This window comes from Lonchura striata, chromosome 23 (assembly GCF_050655825.1).
Source record: "Lonchura striata isolate lonStrDom1 chromosome 23, ASM5065582v1, whole genome shotgun sequence".
NCBI lineage: Eukaryota > Metazoa > Chordata > Aves > Passeriformes > Estrildidae > Lonchura > Lonchura striata.
In genome coordinates, this window is record NC_140725.1 from 2,400,017 (window position 1) to 2,417,058 (window position 17,042).

At 62.7% G+C, this 17,042-nt stretch overlaps 1 protein-coding gene across 8 annotated transcripts in view; it reads left to right on the forward strand.

The window, feature by feature from the left end:
* ADGRB2 (adhesion G protein-coupled receptor B2) overlaps window positions 1-17,042 on the forward strand; it is a 34,361-nt gene that overhangs the window by 11,038 nt on the left and 6,281 nt on the right. For 3 of the 8 annotated variants that reach the window (XM_077788549.2, XM_085559753.1, XM_085559755.1), the window contains exons 3-19: window positions 1,925-2,008; window positions 3,771-3,935; window positions 5,886-6,050; window positions 7,672-7,836; window positions 8,890-9,054; window positions 9,130-9,231; window positions 9,482-9,588; window positions 10,708-10,902; window positions 10,995-11,063; window positions 12,039-12,147; window positions 12,225-12,371; window positions 13,004-13,079; window positions 13,151-13,253; window positions 14,020-14,063; window positions 15,722-15,848; window positions 16,300-16,403; window positions 16,826-16,928. In XM_077788549.2, the coding sequence (XP_077644675.2) occupies window positions 1,925-2,008; window positions 3,771-3,935; window positions 5,886-6,050; window positions 7,672-7,836; window positions 8,890-9,054; window positions 9,130-9,231; window positions 9,482-9,588; window positions 10,708-10,902; window positions 10,995-11,063; window positions 12,039-12,147; window positions 12,225-12,371; window positions 13,004-13,079; window positions 13,151-13,253; window positions 14,020-14,063; window positions 15,722-15,848; window positions 16,300-16,403; window positions 16,826-16,928 (2,030 nt within the window). The remainder of the gene's footprint in view (window positions 1-1,924; window positions 2,009-3,770; window positions 3,936-5,885; window positions 6,051-7,671; window positions 7,837-8,889; window positions 9,055-9,129; window positions 9,232-9,481; window positions 9,589-10,707; window positions 10,903-10,994; window positions 11,064-12,038; window positions 12,148-12,224; window positions 12,372-13,003; window positions 13,080-13,150; window positions 13,254-14,019; window positions 14,064-15,721; window positions 15,849-16,299; window positions 16,404-16,825; window positions 16,929-17,042) is intronic. The other 5 variants (XM_085559757.1, XM_085559759.1, XM_085559754.1 and 2 more) reach the window with 4 other exon arrangements.

The window sequence follows — 17,042 nt, forward strand, 5'->3', positions numbered from 1 at the left end:
CACGCCGCTGCCACCGTCCCCCCCGGGTGCCTCCGTGCCGAGCCGCGGGGCCACGGCACAGAGCGCCCTTCGTGCGGCCCGGGGGGGTCCCGGGCTCCCACCTGGCCTCCCCCCGGGTGGAGAATGGTCGCCTTTCAGGGGGATGGTGGCACGCGGGGCCGGGGGGGCTGAATGGAGCCTGTGAGCCCAGGCTTGGCGGGCGCCCAGCGCTGATCTCAGCGGCTCCTGCGCCGCAGCGACGCGGGGCTGGCGCCCACCCAAAGCCTCCCCACAGCGCTGACCCCCGGGGTCCCCGGCGCCCGCGTCATCCCCGCCGTGGGCAAGCTCTCCCGGGGGGATCCGGGGATGGGGCTGGAGGCACGCGGGTGGGAAGCGTGGGTGGTTTGAAGTTTTGTGGGGTGGCTTCGGGTGTGTTCAGCCCTGCTGCTCCAGGTTCTAGGTGATGCGCCCCCTCTAAAGACCCCCAAGGGTGCGACCCCCTCTTTTAGACAGCCTCTGCTGTGTCGAGGCCAAGCAGCTCAAATTTTGGGTTTCCCTCACCCCAAACTCGTCCCTGCTCAGAAAGCAACCCCCAGTGAGGTGCTGCTGGGACAAGGACACAACCAGCCTTGGGATTCGCCTTGAGGTCCCCAAAGAACACCCCTGGTGTCCCCAGAATCACCTCCCACCCTTGCCCCCACCAGCTGTGCTGTGCTGGGGTGCTGGGGGACCCCCGGGCAGGGTGGGGTGTGGTGTCAGGGTTGGCTGCAGCCTCTCGGCAGTGACAGGCGAGGATTTAACGCTCTCCGAAGGAAATTGAATTTGGTGTCTCTGTCGAACACAGCCGGGGAGAACGCCCTCGTATATCCTCGGGATTTATGGTTTTCCCCAGGCTCCCGCCGTGCCGTGTGTGATTCTGCTGTGGCGCTCCCAGAGCGGGGTGGCCCTGTGGGGAATTCAGCCCGGTGGCCCCACAGACCCCCCTGGGCATCCCCTCGGTGTCCCCAGGTCCCGCTGTGCCTCCCATGCCAGCGGGAATTCTGGACTGGGATGTCCAAGGGCAGGATCTGGGGGTGACAGCAGGGAGCCCTGAAGGTTTACCCTGAGTTAAGGCAAAACTCAGTAAATTTGAGGTTTTTGGACACACAACCAGTGCCAGAGCAGGCTGTGCTCCCTGCCTGGGGCTGGGTGTTCCCACTCGGTGTCCCGGCGGGAGCCACCATGTGCCCAAAACACCCTGGCAGTGCCAGGTGTCCCCATGCCACCTCCCCTCCATCCCTTGGGGACAGCGCTGTGTTTGGCTGGCAGGTTGTGCCATCCCTGCCTGCTCTCCTGGCTGTCACAGCAGTGAAGTGACAGCAGTTTTGGGGGTGACATCACTGCCATTGATGGTGCTGTCCCTCTGTCCCCCGTGGCACATCCAGCAGGAGCAGCCGGGGTGAACCCACAGGAGCTCCAGGGCCCAGATTTGGGGACAGGAGTCTCTCTGGTGGCCTGGGGGACGCCGAGGGAGGTGTCCCCCTGCGCCTGCAGCCGCGTCCCCCGCCGGGCCCCGCACATGCCAGTTCATTTCACGCCAAGTGCTCTTGATGGATCGCTTGTTATTTTTGGTGAGCCGAGCCATAAATTTGTGCCACCTCACTGCAGAGAGCTGATAAGTGGGGACGGGAGAGCACCTCCGCCTGGCACGGTGGGGACACGGGCACCCTGCCTGCGCCAGGGACGTGCCACCCCAGGCTGGGGTCCAGCTGACAGCCCTGGGACATTTTGGGGTGGCTGTGACACGGTTGGGGCGCTGGGAGTGTGCTCAGTGATGCTCTCGGTGGTGTCAGCGTGGGGACAGGCTTCGCTGTACCCCCCTGAAATGTCCCACGCTGGGCTGTCCCCATCCCTGTCCCCATCCCCGTCCCTTGCCCACTCTCATTTGGGCATTTCTCTCTCCTAGGCAATGCGGTCGAGGAGAACCAGAAGGTGAAGACCCAGTGGCCACGGTCAGCGGATGAACCCGGGGTCTACATGGCCCAGACAGGTACCAGGAACGGGCAGGGGGACGCTGGTGACACCGGGCTCATTCACCTGGGCAGGGGTGACAGAGATGGAGCGAGTCCCTTTAGCTCCCTGCCCACGGACTGCCTTAATTTGCTCCATTTATATATTTTTTCCCTCTGCACTTTCCTCCGAGGCTTGTAAAGCAGAAGCGGGAAAAAAAAAAAGAAAAAAAAGAAAAAAAAAATCTATTAATTGTTTCGTTCAAATGTATTTATTTGGCAAATCCATCTGGGTAATTGGAGTGTGCTGCTCCCCCCTCCCCAGCCTCCCTGATTTATGGGCGGAGGGCTCGGAGGCGAGCAGGAGATGGATGGGCCCCGGCTCTGCTCCATGTGCCCGGCATGCAGAATTCCTGGCCACGCTCACGGGGCTCCTGCCCCACCGGGAGCTCCTGGGTCACTCTGCCCAGTCTTGGGGTGCCCGTGTGACCCCAACACATTGTCACCCCCGCGGGTGACACGGAGCCCGCGTCCTGCCTGTCTGCAGGACAAACGGTGCCTTTGGAGGCCTCCCCCATCTATCCCCGTTTAATTTAAACGGATGGGCTCTGCTGCTGGGCTGTCCAAGAGCCTCAGAGACATCATCAACCTTAATAAGAGCCGCTTGTTGGAAATGTCAGCGTGCAACGGGCCGGGGAGAGGGAGCTGCGGAGGGCTGCCCACGCTGCCCACGCTGCCCACGCTGCCCACCCTGTCTGTGCTGCCAACTGCCCACCCTGCCCATGCTGTCTGTGCTGCTTGTGCTGTCCAGCCTGTCCATGACTGCCCACCCTGTCCATGCTGACCACCCTGTGCTTCCCACCCTGTGCTGCCCACCATGCACACACTGCCCATGCTGCCCACCCTGTCTGTGCTGCCCACCCTGTGCTGCCCACCATGCACACACTGTCCACGCTGCCCTCCCTGCCCACACTGCCCTCCCTGCCTGTGCTGTCCACCCTGTCCATGACTGCCCACCTGGTCTCTGCTGCCCACCCTGCCCATGCTGTCTGTGCTGCTGGTGCTGTCCAGCCTGTCCATGACTGCCCACCCTGTTTGTGCTGCCCACTGCCCACCCTGTCCATGCTGCCCACCTTGCCCATGCTGCCCACTGACCACCCTGTCCACCCCACTCGTGCTGCCTGTGCTGCCCACCCTGTCTATGCTGCCCCCTGACCACTCTGCCCACCCCACTCCCCCTGTCCATGCTGTGTGTGCTGCCCACCCTGTCCACCCTGCTCACCCTGCCAATGCTGCCCGCTGTCCACTGCCCACCCTGTCCACCCCACTCACCCTGCCTGTTCTGTCTGTGCTGCCCACTGCCCACTCTGCCCTTCTCACCCTGTCCATGCTTGTGCATGCTGCCCACTGCCCACCTTGCCCTGTTCACCCTGTTCCTGCTGCCCCCTGACCACTCTGCCCACCCCACTGCCCCTGTCCGTGCTGTCTGTGCTGCCCACCCTGTGCACTCTGCCCACCCTGCCCGTGCTGCCCACTGCCCACTGCCCACCCTGCCAGCCCTGCCAGCCCCTCCTGGCATGCACCCTGTCCCTCCCACCAGCTGCCATCCCGTGCCTCAATCCCTTCTCCAGCCCCATCCGAGGCCTCACCTCACTGACACCCTCCGTGCCACCCCGGTCACCCTCAAACCCTCACCCCTACACCCACCTCTGCCAGCCACCCATCTCCCTGTCCGCTTGCGGGGCTGCACTGGTGGCGTGTCCCCTGTCGCCTGTCCCCTCTCAGGCTCCCTGTGTCCCGCAGGGGACCCCGCGGCGGAGGAGTGGTCGCAGTGGAGCGTTTGCTCCCTGACGTGCGGCCAGGGCTCCCAGGTGCGGACGCGCTCCTGCGTCTCCTCTCCCTACGGGACGCTGTGCAGCGGGCTGCTCCGGGAGACGCGCACCTGCAACAACACCGCCACCTGCCCAGGTACGGGGGACACCGGCGACACCGGCGACACCGGCGACACCGCGGGGCTGCGCGGGGCAGGAGAGTGGGGGCAGAGAGAATGCGTTGCTGGGATCAACTCAGGGTGGATGAGAAGGGTGGCTTGGCACGGTTGTGGTGCCCGCCCTGTGCTGGGGTGCTCCGGGTGCTGTTGGCATCCCTCCATCCCCTGGAGTCCCTCTTGGGGAGGTGTTGGAATGTGCCCCGTGCCCTGTCAGCCGTGCTGCTGCCGGGGGTTTGCCTGAGGAAATCCTTTCCATCCTTTCTCCTGGTGAACTGGGGGCTCCTCCTGGATGTCCCCGAGGTTTTGTGCTGGAGCCTGGGGGATTTGGAGCCCGGAATTCCGAGGGGTTCCCGCTGCCGTGGGGCAGGAGGGGGCTGAGCTGCTCGGTGCCCCGAGGCGGGGGGCAGCAGGGTGCCGAGGAGCTCCCGGCTGTCCGTGGTGGTGTCCGTGCGTCTCATGTGGGACACGGGAGGGACCTCAGGGTGCCACAGTGGCAGCCACACTGCCCTGTCCTAATCTGGGGTGTTTCGAGGGATTTTCACCCCCAGGACATGCAGTGTCTGCTCCTCTCCGTGCCGGGGAGTGCAGCCCTGTCCTGGCACCCCCAGGACATCGGAGCTCGAGGAAGAACATCCTTTAGGATGGTCCCTGATCTTTCCTGGAGTGCTGAGCTCGCGTGGGAGCGAGGGGCAGGTCGTGCTCGGTGTGCTGATGTTGTAAACTCAGGCGAAGCCAGTGGGAAGAAATGAGGATGTCTGACTCAATTCAGAAGGCTGAATGATTTCTTTATTATAACTATGGCTAAAATACATTAATATACTATATAAAAAGGAAAATACTAAAACTAAACACTACTTTCTGTGACTCTAACACAACTCGTGACCCTCTCTCTCGAGTTCAGCCCCAGGTGGGTTGGATTGGCCACCAGCTCAAACAATCCTCACCAGAATCCAACCCAGCACTCACTCCAGGTACAGTTCTCCAAACACATTCCACATGGAAAACAAGGAGCAGAAACAGAAATAGTTTTCTCTTTCATTTCTCTCTGTGCACCTCTATGAAAATCCTGAGAGGGAGAAAAATGTGCTTGCCACATGCTGCCAGGGACTGGGGTGACCTGTGTGTGGCTTTGGGTGTCGGAATCTGTGCTATTGATGATCCCGAGATTGTACAAAGTCTCTGTCTTTGTGCCCTCTTCCAAAGCAGAAGCCAGAATTGGTCTGTGCTGGTTTCCAGGTTGTTTATTCTGTTGATCTCTCACATGTTCTGCTGCCCTGCCCAGCTCTGTCCTGCAGGGCAGCGTGTGGGGCTCTGCCCTCAGTGGGATGTGACAAACATTAAATACCAGAAACTCCCTGGGCTGGATTTACAAGAACGTGCCAATATCTGTCACCTACGTTGGACAGTGTGTCCCCAGCCTGAACCAACAGAAAAATGCCAACACCACAGTGAGACATGGAGGGCATGAAGAAGGAGAAAAAGGACAAGGCACACCCAATTTCCTCCATCTTGTCCCCTTTGAACCCCTCATCTAGAATCCTAAAATTTTACTTTTGCACCCGTGCCACACTTAATTATTACTGATATCAAACACTCAGAGCTGGTAATTTGTGCCGTAAGATTGAAAACTCTTTTCCATGGACAGAGATCACAGCCAGTGTCTCTGGGGGCTCTGTCCAGGGGGTTCCTGACCCCTTCCAGGGTCCCAGGGCAGACAGAGGGATCCTCTGGATTCCCACATTGGGGGGACACGTGCCGCCAGTGCCAGCACCACAGAGGGAGGCTGGAGCAGCGCTGCCAGCTCAGGGGTGACGACGGGGCAGGCAGGGCTGGGAACCGAGCCCGGCTGAGCCCTGGGCAGAGCGCGAGGGCTCTGCCAGGCCAGGAGCCCTCGGTGCCAGGAGCCCCCGGGCTGTGCTGTGTTGCAGTTCTCGGCGCGTGGGAGGAGTGGTCCCCGTGGAGCCTGTGCTCGGTGACCTGCGGGCGAGGGGCCAGGACCAGGACGCGGCTCTGCGCGGCCTCGCGGCGCCGAGGGAAGGCCTGCGAGGGCCCCGAGCTGCAGGCCAAGCCCTGCAATATCGCGATCTGCCTGGGTCAGTACCTCCCTCCCTCTCCCCACGCTCCTTCTTCCCGCCGGGAACGCCAGGAGACGGCACCAGGAGCTCCTGGTGCCGCGAGGGACGGGTGGCACCGCCACGGGCAGCGGGGACGCGGGGCTGCCGTGACACCAGGCGCACTGTCCGGTCCCCGCTGGAGATCCCGGTGGGAATTCGGCGCTGCTGGCCGTGCCGGGGTCTCACGACCCCAGCGTGGGCAGGGTCCAGCCTGGGCACCACAAAGGAGGCAGCTCCTTCCCTGCCCCTCTGCTGTGCCTGGCACTGGGGTGGCACAGGGACACTGTGGGGCTCAGGGAGGTGGCAAAGGGGGTTGGCTGCAGGGTCTGTCTGCTCACAGCTGGCAGTGCCACTGCTGTCCCTTCCTCCTGCGTGCCAGGAGCGGCCGTGGTGGTGGCTGTGGGGTTTCTGTGGTGACGGGCAGGGATGCCATGTGTCTCCTGGAGCAGGAGGGAGCGCGGGAGCTGCTCCTGCAGCAGCTCTGACAGGGACTGGCAGCCGTGGCACACCGCTTTGGGCACGGCTGTCCTGTGGCGATGCTGCTGGAGTCTCGAGCTTGGCAGGGAACGATGCCAGGGATGCCATATTTGGTTGGAAGTGGTGCCAGGGACGACAGATTTGGCAGGAGTGATGACAGGGATGGTGGATGTGGTTGGAAGCGATGCCAAGGATGCTGGATTTGTTAAAAAGCAATGCCAGGGATGCTGGATTTGGCCAGAAGTGATGCCAGGGATTCTGGGTTTGGTTGGAAGTGATGCCAGAGCTGCTGGATTTGGCCAGAATTGATACCAGGGATTCTGGGTTTGACTGGAAGCGATGCCAGGGCTGCTGGATTTGGTGAAAAGCAACACCAGAGCTTCTGGATTCAGCAGGACTGATGCCAGAGGCTTGGCTGGGAGCAATACCAAGGGTGCCAGGAACACTAAGTTCGGCAGGAGTGATGACAGGGATGGTGATGTGGCTGGAAATGATGCCAGGGATGCTGGATTTATTAAAAAGCAATGCCAGGGATGCTGGATTTGGCCAGAAGTGATGCCAGGGATTCTGGGTTTGACTGGAAGCGATGCCAGGGATGCTGGATTTGGTGGACAGCAACGCCAGAGCTTCTGGATTTGGCAGGAGTGATGACAGGGATGGTGATGTGGCTGGAAATGATGCCAGGGACGCTGGATTTGTCAAAAAGCAATGCCAGGGATGCTGGATTTGGCCAGAAGTGATGCCAGGGATTCTGGGTTTGGTTGGAAGTGATGCCAGGGCTGCTGGATTTGGTGGACAGCAACGCCAGAGCTTCTGGATTTGGCAGGAGCGATGCCAGAGGCTTGGCTGGGAGCAATACCAAGGGTGCCAGGAGCGCCAAGCTGGGTGCGAGTGACACCAGGGTCCCCACCCTGAGCGTGTCCCTCGTGTCCCAGCCCGTGCGGGGGCCAGCCCCGGTGACAACCCCCGCTCCCAGCGCCGCCGGCACAGGACGAGCCGGCACAGCCGTAGGGTTGGACCCGTTGCCCGGCGAGCCCGGCGCGGGTGACGGCGAGCCCGGCGGCGGCGCGGCCGAGCGGCCGCCGTGCCCCGGGAGCTGACGGCGCTCTCCTTGTCCCCGCAGTGGAAGGGCAGTGGCTGGAGTGGGGCGCCTGGAGCCGCTGCTCCGTCACCTGCGCCAACGGCACGCAGCAGCGGACGCGCAAGTGCAGCGTCTCGGCCCACGGCTGGGCCGAGTGCCGGGGGGCCCACGCCGACGCCCGGGAGTGCTCCAACCCCACCTGTCCCAGTAAGGCCCCGCGCGCTGGGGGGGAACGGGGGGACGGCCCCGGCGCCGCGGTGTCACCGCTGGTGACACCCCGAGTGCTGGCGGCCCTCTCCACTGCGGGGAGCCTGAGGGTGATGCCAGTGTTGGCGTTCAGGGACGCACAAAAAATCGTGGGATATGATTATCTGCATGTGTGCGTTTATTGAGAGCTCTGGGAGTCGGGGTGCAGACCCAAATCTGACTCCGACACGGCTCTCGAGCTGAGCGTATTTCATATTCTGTCGTTATATAACTTACGTATTAATTATTAAACTCAGATTGTTCTATTGTATATATTGACTTTATTCAAGCATGAGTTTCTTGTGATCTTTCTTAGGCCCCTGACCGCAGTTTCTCATGCTTATTCTTACGATTAAACAGTAATTATATTTAATTACTAAACAATCATCACATCTAACAATTCTATCATTTATCATGCACCAGCTACACAGGCACAGTTCTAGCAAGGCACAAGGCCTACATGTACCAAGGGTATTTATTTTTTTTCAGGGCCTACTAAGCTTAACTTTCCTTCTAACCTTAAATCCCCATGATTTTAAAACCCTTTTACTATCACCAGGACCACCAGGCATGTTTCAGCTAGAGGAACTGGGGGTTGGCACTGTCCTCATCCTGGGTGGCGCTGGGGACCCGTCGGTGCCAGGGCGTAAAAACACGAGGGAGATCTCCGGCGTGCACACGGGGCCGGGGATGGCTCTGGGCGCGGGGGACGCCGGGCAGAGGATGGACCACGGGGTCCCCATCCTGTCCTTGGAGCCGCTCCTTGCTTTGTGGGAGAAGCGGTGGCACCGCTGGCAGCCACGGAGGGAGGTGGTGGCTATGCCGTGGTGCCCATGGATGGTGGCAGGGAACGAGGGGCATCTGCAGCAGGATGCCAGTCCGCTCCAAAAGCGATTTAAATCGCCGATCCACGCATTTCACACCCCGCGGGATTGCGGCTGGCGGCGCGCGGGGCAGCGCCGGTGCCACCCCGTGCGCGGAGCCGGGTGTCCCACGGTGTCCCCATCCCCACAGCAGACAGCAAGTGGGGTCCTTGGAACCACTGGAGCCTCTGCTCCAAGACCTGCGACACCGGCTGGCAGCGGCGCTTCCGCATGTGCGAGGGCACGGGCATGCAGGGCTACCCCTGCGAGGGCACCGGCGAGGAGGTGAAGACCTGCAACGAGAAGAAGTGCCCAGGTACGGGGTACCCCGCACCCCCCCAGCGCCCCTCGCCCCACAGCTGGGCAGCGCTGACCCCCCTTTGCCCCCCAGCCTACCACGAGATGTGCAAGGACGAGTACGTGATGCTGATGACCTGGAAGAAGACGGCTGCCGGGGAGATCATCTACAACAAATGTCCCCCCAACGCCACAGGTGACCCCAGATGTCCCCAAGGCTGGAGGGGTCAAGGGGTGGTGGGTGGCATCGGGGTTGAGCACCCCAAATCCCCAGGGGAAGGGGGGTGGCATTGGGGTCAAGCCTCGTGGGGCAGGGCGGGGGGTGGTGGGTGACATTGGGGTCGAGCAGCCCTAAATCCCCTGGAGCTGCGCAGGGCGCTGTGGGTGGCATCGGGGTGCCAGGAAGGGATTGCAGTGCCAGCCCCAATCCCAAATTTCCCTCACAGGGACTGCCAGCCGCCGGTGCCTGCTGAGCCCCCACGGGGTCGCCTACTGGGGTGTGCCCAGCTTCGCCCGCTGCGTCTCCCACGAGTACAGATACTTGCATCTCTCAGTAGGTGCCCGCTCCGACACGGCCCCTTCTGTCCCCTGTCCCTGTCCCTGGGGCTCTGTCCCATCCCTGGCGCTCCAAGAGCCACCTCACCTCTCTGGCATGGGGAAACTGAGGCACGGCTCTGTGGGTGGATCCCATCCGGGCTGTGTCCGTGGGAAATGGTTCTTCGGAGGGGAAGGTTCCCTCAGATCCCTGTGAGGGTGGGAATAGGGATCCCATCCCAGAGCTTGAGGGGGGCTGTGTCCCCCTGTGTTTGGGAAAAGGCTTTTGGGATGGAGAGGATGCCCCCTGACCCCCGCGGATGTCCCCAGACCTCCCTGGATGTCCCCAAAACCCTGTGAATGTCACCAGACCTCCCTGGATGTTCCCAAACCACCATGCATGTCCCCAAACCCCTGTGAATGTTCCCAGACCACCCTGGATCTCCCCAAAACCCTGTGAATGTCACCAAATCCCAGTGAATGTCCCCAGACTCCATGAATGTTCCCAAACCACCGTGATTGTACCCAGACCACCTTGGATGTCCCCAAACCCCTGTGAATGTCCCCAGACCACTGTGAATGTCCCAACACATTCCTGGATGTCCCCAAACCCCTGTGAATGTCCCCAGACCACCCTGGATGTCCCCAAATCACCGTGAATGTTCCTAGGCTCCATGGACATTCCCAAACCATCATGAATGTCCCCAGACCACCCTGGATGTCCCCAAATCACTGTGGATGTCCCCAAACTCCTGTGAATTTCCTCAGACCACCCTGGATGTCCCCAAACCCCTGTGAATGTCCCCAGACCACCCTGGATGTCCCCAGACCACCTTGGATGTCCTCAAACCCCTGTGAATGTCCCCAGACCACCCTGGATGTCCCCAGACCACCTTGGATGTCCCCAAACCCCTGTGAATGTCCCCAGACCCCCCCGGATGTCCCCAAAGCCCTGTGAATGTCACCAGACCCCCCCGGATGTCCCCAAACCGCTGCGGACACCCTCAACCTGTGCGTCCCGCAGCCGCCTTAATTAACTCTGCAGCGTCCCCCGGGCTGCGGGCACCATGAGGGACACGCAGAGCTGCTGGGGGGTGGTGGCAGCAGAGTGACACCGCTGTCCCCTCCCCGATACCAGCTGCGGGAGCACCTGGCCAAGGGCCAGCGGGTGCTGGCAGGGGAGGGCATGTCCCAGGTGGTGCGGAGCCTGCTGGAGCTCATGGCCCGCAAGACCTACTACAGCGGGGACCTGCTCTTCTCCGTGGACATCCTGCGCAACGTCACTGACACCTTCAAGAGGGCCACCTACATCCCGTCCTCCGAGGACGTGCAGGTAGCGGCCAGGGGGACAGCGAGGGTCCCCTCCCCGGGACAGGTGCCGGTGGCTTGGCCTGCCACCAGCCCCGCTGAGCCCCGTCCCCGCAGCGCTTCTTCCAGGTGGTGAGCTACATGGTGGACGCGGAGAACCGCGACAAGTGGGAGGACGCCCAGCAGGTGGGTGGCACAGTGGTGGCGGTGGCAGCCGCGATGTCCTTGTCACCATGGGGGTGTCCTTGTCACCATGGGGGTGTCCCCATCACCAAGGGGTTGTCCCCATCACCAAGGGGACGTCCCCATCACCAAGGAGGTGTCCTCATCACCAAGGGGATGTCCCCATCACCAAGTGGGTATCCTGGTCACCAAGGGGGTGTCCTGGTCACCAAGGGGGTGTCCCCATCACCAATGAGGTGTCCTCATCACCAACGGGGCATCCGCATCACCATGGGGGTGTCCCCATCACCAACGAGGTGTCCCCATCACCAAGGAAGTGTCCCCATCACCAAGGGGATGTCCTCATCACCAAGGTGGTGTCCCCATCACCAAGGGGGTGTCCCCATCACCAACGAGGTGTCCCCATCACCAAGGAAGTGTCCCCATCACCAAGGGGGTGTCCCCATCACCAAGGGGGTGTCCCCTTCACCAAGGGGATGTCCTAATCACCAAGGGGATGTCCCCATCACCAAGGGGATGTCCCCATCACCAACAGGGTGTCCCCATCACCAAGGAAGTGTCCCCATCACCAACAGGGTGTCCCCATCACCAAGGAAGTGTCCCCATCATCGAGTGGGTGTCCCAATCACCAAGGAGGTGTCCTGGTTACCAACAGGGTATCCTCATCACCAAGGGGATGTCCCAATCACCAAGGGGGTGTCCCCCAACACCAATGAGGTGTCCCCATCACCAAGGGGGTGTTCCTATCACCAACATGGTGTCCCCATTACCAAGGGGATGTCCCAATCACCAAGGGGGTGTCCTCATCACCAATGGAGTGTCCCCATCACCAACGAGGTGTCCCCCAACACCAATGAGGTGTCCCCATCACCAAGGGGATGTCCTCATCAGCAAGGGGGTGTCCCCATCACCAAGGTGGTGTCCCCAGTGTGGGGTGTCACATCCCGGTGGTTGCAGAGCTGCTCCCGTCTCCTGCAGGTCTCTCCCGGCTCCGTGCACCTGATGAAGGTGGTGGAGGACTTCATCCACCTGGTGGGGAATGCGCTGAAGGCTTTCCAGAGCTCCCTCATTGTCACCGACAACCTGGGTGAGCGGCGGGGCGGCCCTGGGGACACCTGAGGGGGGACACGGGAGCGGGGAGGTGACACCCGTGTCCCCTGGCAGTGACCAGCATCCAGCGGGAGCCCGTGTCCGCCGTGTCCAGCGACATCAACTTCCCCATGAAGGGCCGGCGGGGCATGAAGGACTGGGCCCGCAGCTCCGAGGACAAGCTCTTCATCCCCAGGGAGGTGCTGAGCCTCGCCTCGGCAGGTGAGCGGCAGGGTGCGCACATCTGGCAGGCTGGGCACAGCTGGAGGTGGGCGTGTGTCCACCCGAAAGGTCCTGAGTGCCTGGGACAGGGTGTTTGCACATCTGGAGGTGTGAACGCTGGGAGTGTGAGCATCTGGGAGCGTGCAGGTGTGCACACACAGGTGTGAACATCCACGCGTGGGTGCACATCTGGAAGCGCACACGTGCCTGCACATCTGGAGGTGTGCACGTTGGGAGTGGGCACACCTGGAGAGCGTGCAGATGTGCACACAGGTGTGAACATGAACGCGCTCCTGAACATCTGGACGTACACGCGTGTGTGACCCTGCACATCCAGATATGCACACGTGTGTGACCCTGCACATCTGGGTGTGCACGCCTGTGTGGGCCCACACATCTGGGAGCGTGGCTGGTGTGTGCACACGTGAGCGTGCACATCTGGAGGCGCCCACGAGGGCACTCCTGCTGCAGATGTGGGCTCACATCTGGCTCCCATTCACGCACCCACATGCGAGCCGCACCCCGGGGCGTGCGCGGGTTACCCCAGCGTGTGTGCCAGCGCACATCTGGGTGCACATCTGGTGTGCCCACGTGCACCCCGTGTGTCACCGAGCCTGTGGCTCTCTCCGCAGAAGCCGAGGAATCGTCGCACTTCGTCATCGGGGCGGTGCTGTACCGCACGCTGGGGCTCATCCTGCCGCCGCCCAGGTGAGTGGCACCGCCACCGCGGTGTCCCCCGCTGTCCCCCGGCCTGTCACAGCCCGTGTCCCTTCCCGCAGGAGCCCCCTGGCCGTCACCTCCAAGGTGCTGACGGTGACGGTGCGCCCGCCGACCCGGCCCGCCGAGCCGCTGGTGCTGGTGGAGCTGTCCCACATCATCAACGTGAGTGTCCCCTTCCCTGGCATCGGGAATGTCCCTTCCCATGTCACCAACGTGAGTGTCCCCTTCCCTGGCATCGGGAATGCCCCTTCCCATGTCACCAAAGTGAGTGTCCCCTCCCCTGGCACCAAAAATGTCCCTTCCATGTTATCAATGAGTGTCCCCTCCCCTGGCATCGGGAATGTCCCTTCCCATGTCACCAACGTGAGTGTCCCCCTACCCATGGCACCACTGTGAGTGTCCCTCTCCCGTGTCACCGTGAATGTCCCCTCCCACGTCACCGTCACCAGCGTGCCTCCTCCCACGACATCAACGTCAGTGTCCCCCTCCAGTGTCACCAGTGTTTGTCCCCCCGTGTCCCCCTTTCCACATCACCGTGACTGTTCGTGTCCCTCATCATCACTGAGTGTCACTGGGAGTGTCCCCTGTCCCACATTGTCATGGTGGCTGTCCCCTCCCGTGGCGTTGTCCTTCCTCATCATCAACCCTCCCATGTCATCATCGCCACCACGAGTGTCCCCTTCCCCGCCCACGCCATCCGTGTGCCACCCTGCTGTCCCCTCACTGTGTCCCCTCCCAGTGCCACCAGGGTCCCTGTCACCTGCAGGCACTGAGGTGACACAGCAGCTCCCAGTTCGTGGCGCGTCCCTGTGCCCACGGTGGGATCGTGCCAGCCCTGGGACAGCCGGGGAATGTCCCCAAGGGCCACATGGCCCCGAGGGGTGGGGACAGGGCTGGGGGCAGCTCTAACCTGTCCCTGTGTCCGCAGGGCACGTCCCACCCGCAGTGTGTCACCTGGGACTACTCGAGGACGTGAGTGAGGGGCACGGGGACACGCTGGGGACACGCTGGGGACACGCTGGGGACACGCTGGGGACAGGGTGGGGCTGGCAGTGCCAGGGGGCTGCGGGGAGGGAGGGGAGCAGGGACGGGGACAGGGAGCAGGGATTGGAACAGGGATAGGGAACAGGGATGGGGACAGGGAGCAGAGATTGGAACAGGGAACAGGGACAGGGATGGGGACAGGGACAGGAACAGGGAACAGGGAACAGGGAACAGGGAACAGGGAACAGGGAACAGGGAACAGGGACAGGGATGGGGACAGGGAATAGGGATTGGAGCAGGAACAGGGGACAGGGAACAGGGACAGGAAGCAGGGACAGGGAACAGGGACAGGGATGGGGACAGGGATGGGAGCAGGAATTGGAGCAGAGATGGGAACAGGGATTGCAGCAGAGGCAGGGAACAGGGATGAGAATGGGAACAGAGAACAGGAATGGGGATCAGGATTAGGAGCAGGGAAAGGGGAACAGGGATGGGAACAGGGATGGGAGCAGGGATGGGAACAGGGATTGGAGCAGGGATTGGAGCAGGGATGGGAGCAGGGATGGGAACAGGGATGGGAACAGGGATGGGAGCAGGGATGGGAACAGGGATGGGAGCACTGGGATGGGAACAGGGATGGGAGCACTGGGATGGGAACAGGGATGGGAGCACTGGGATGGGAACAGGGATGGGAGCAGGGATGGGAGCAGGGATTGGAACAAGGACGAGGAGCCGGGGCCATCCCTTCCCGCATCCCAGCCCCACTGGCACGGGTGAACTGAGCTCCCACGGGATCGATGTGGCCGCGGGGCCGCCCGCGCCAGGCTGCCAGATGTGATTTGTTCGAGCTGGCAGGAATGAGGGAAAGTAGGGCAGGAAGGGGGGCGGGCAGCGCTGCGGGCTGGCACTGCCAGCCCCCTGCCCAGGTAGCCACGGGAGCGCCACAGCTCGGGGTCCCTGGTTCCACCTCATCCCCCGGACCGCTGGGGAGGTGCTGGCTGTGATGAGCGTGGCAGGTCCCAACCCAGCCCCAGGGACAGTCCGCAGCTGTCCCACAGACCCAGTTCCCGGTTTTCCTGACGTGCTGGGAGCTGTGGATGCTCTTCCTGAGCATGGCAGTGCCACCCCCCTCTCTGCCTCCTCACTGGGGGGGTCCCCATGGCAGGAGGGTCCCCAAGGGGGTGGGTCCCCATAAAAAGAGGGGTCTCCACGGTGCAGAGATCCTTCTAACAGGAGAGTCCCCATGGCAGAAGGGTCCCCAAGTGCAGGAGAGGTCCCAAAAGCAGAGGGGTCCCCAAAATGGAGGGTCCCCATGGTGGGAGAGGTCCCCATGGAGAGAGGGAATCATCGCCCCCCTGGGAGGGGACACAGGTGCCAGGGGGCTCTTGGGGCTGTTCCTGGCACAGCCCTGCCCCTCTCTGTGATGTTTCTTCCCCTCCAAATCTCCGTGGGATGATTAAACCCGAAGCCTTTCCGCTGGATCATCCCGGGACAGGGATGGCTTCACCCCCTCCCCAAGCTCAGGGGGCTCCCCTGGCAGTGCCCTTCTTAGCAAGGCCAGGAAGGGGTTAACAAACTCCGGAGGGGCTGCGCGTGGTGTTTGATCATTTCAAATTGCTCTCCCTCGCTCTCTTCCCATTAATCAGGGATGCTGGCTTGGGAAACTGGGACACGGAGAGCTGCCAAACCCTGGAGACCCTCCCGGCGCACACCAAGTGCCAGTGCCGCCAGCTCGCCACCTTCGCCGTGCTCGCCCAGCTGCCCCGAGACCTGGTAGGGGACAGGCTGGGGACAGCCAGCAGCCCGCTGGGGACACGCCGTGTGGCTGAGGGGTGACCCCCGGCCGGGGTGGGGGCGGTCCCGAGGGAGGGTGGGGATGGGCACGGAGCGTTTCCTACTAGGACGAGGTGGGCACCGGAGGGTGGGGGTGTCCCCCAGCAGCCAGGGGAAGGGTCCCAGCACCCCCAGCATCCCCAGAACCCCCGGCAGGGTGGGTTTGTGCGGGCAGGAGCTGCCGTGGTCCCCAGAGCTCCATACAGGGTGCCAGGAGGGGAGGGGGCACCCCGTTGCTATTCCACCCGCGTCCCCTGTGGGCGTGGAGTCCCCTTGGGCTGTGCCACCACTGCCACCCACCCCTTCGGGCACCCGGGGGTCCCCAGGGAGGGGGTTGAGGGGGCAGGGGGCTGGCAGGGGGCTCAGCCTGTCCCCCCCGGTGTCCCCCCAGGCCATGGACCCCTCGGGGACGCCGTCGGTGCCGCTGATGATCGGCTGTGCCGTGTCCTGCATGGCCCTGCTGACCCTGCTGGTGATCTACGCGGCCTTCTGGAGGTGACAAGGGACACGCGGGCACCTGGGGGCACCGGGGGGCACCTGGGGTGTGAGGTTGTGTGGGGAGGGGGGTGACAAGAGGGGACATGGCACCAGGGAAGGCTGAACTTCCGTGGGATTAATGGGAATGGAGAACCTGGGTGGGAGAATCTGCCTGGGACTGTCCCTGCCCCTGTGGCGGCATGGGACAAGGGACAGGGATGGGGACAGGGACAGGGACAGGGACAGGGATGGGGACAGGGACAGGGACGGGGACAGGGACAGATGGGGACAGGGACAGGGACAAGGGACAGAGATGGGACAGGATGGGGACGGGGACAGGGACGGGGGACAGGGACAGGGACAGGGACAGGGACGGGGGACAGGGACAGGGACAGGGACAGGGACAGGGACAGGCTGGCCCCACGCCGCTCCTGCCGCAGGTTCATCAAGTCGGAGCGCTCCATCATCCTGCTCAACTTCTGCGTCTCCATCCTGGCTTCCAACATCCTCATCCTCGTGGGCCAGTCCCAGATGCTCAGCAAGGTGGGTGCCACCACCCTGCCACCACCCTGTCACCCTCGCTGCTGGCGTCCCAGGCCACTCGCCTGGTCCCCCGCTGGCTCCCGGCCGCAGATTGGATTTGGATTAACTCGATCC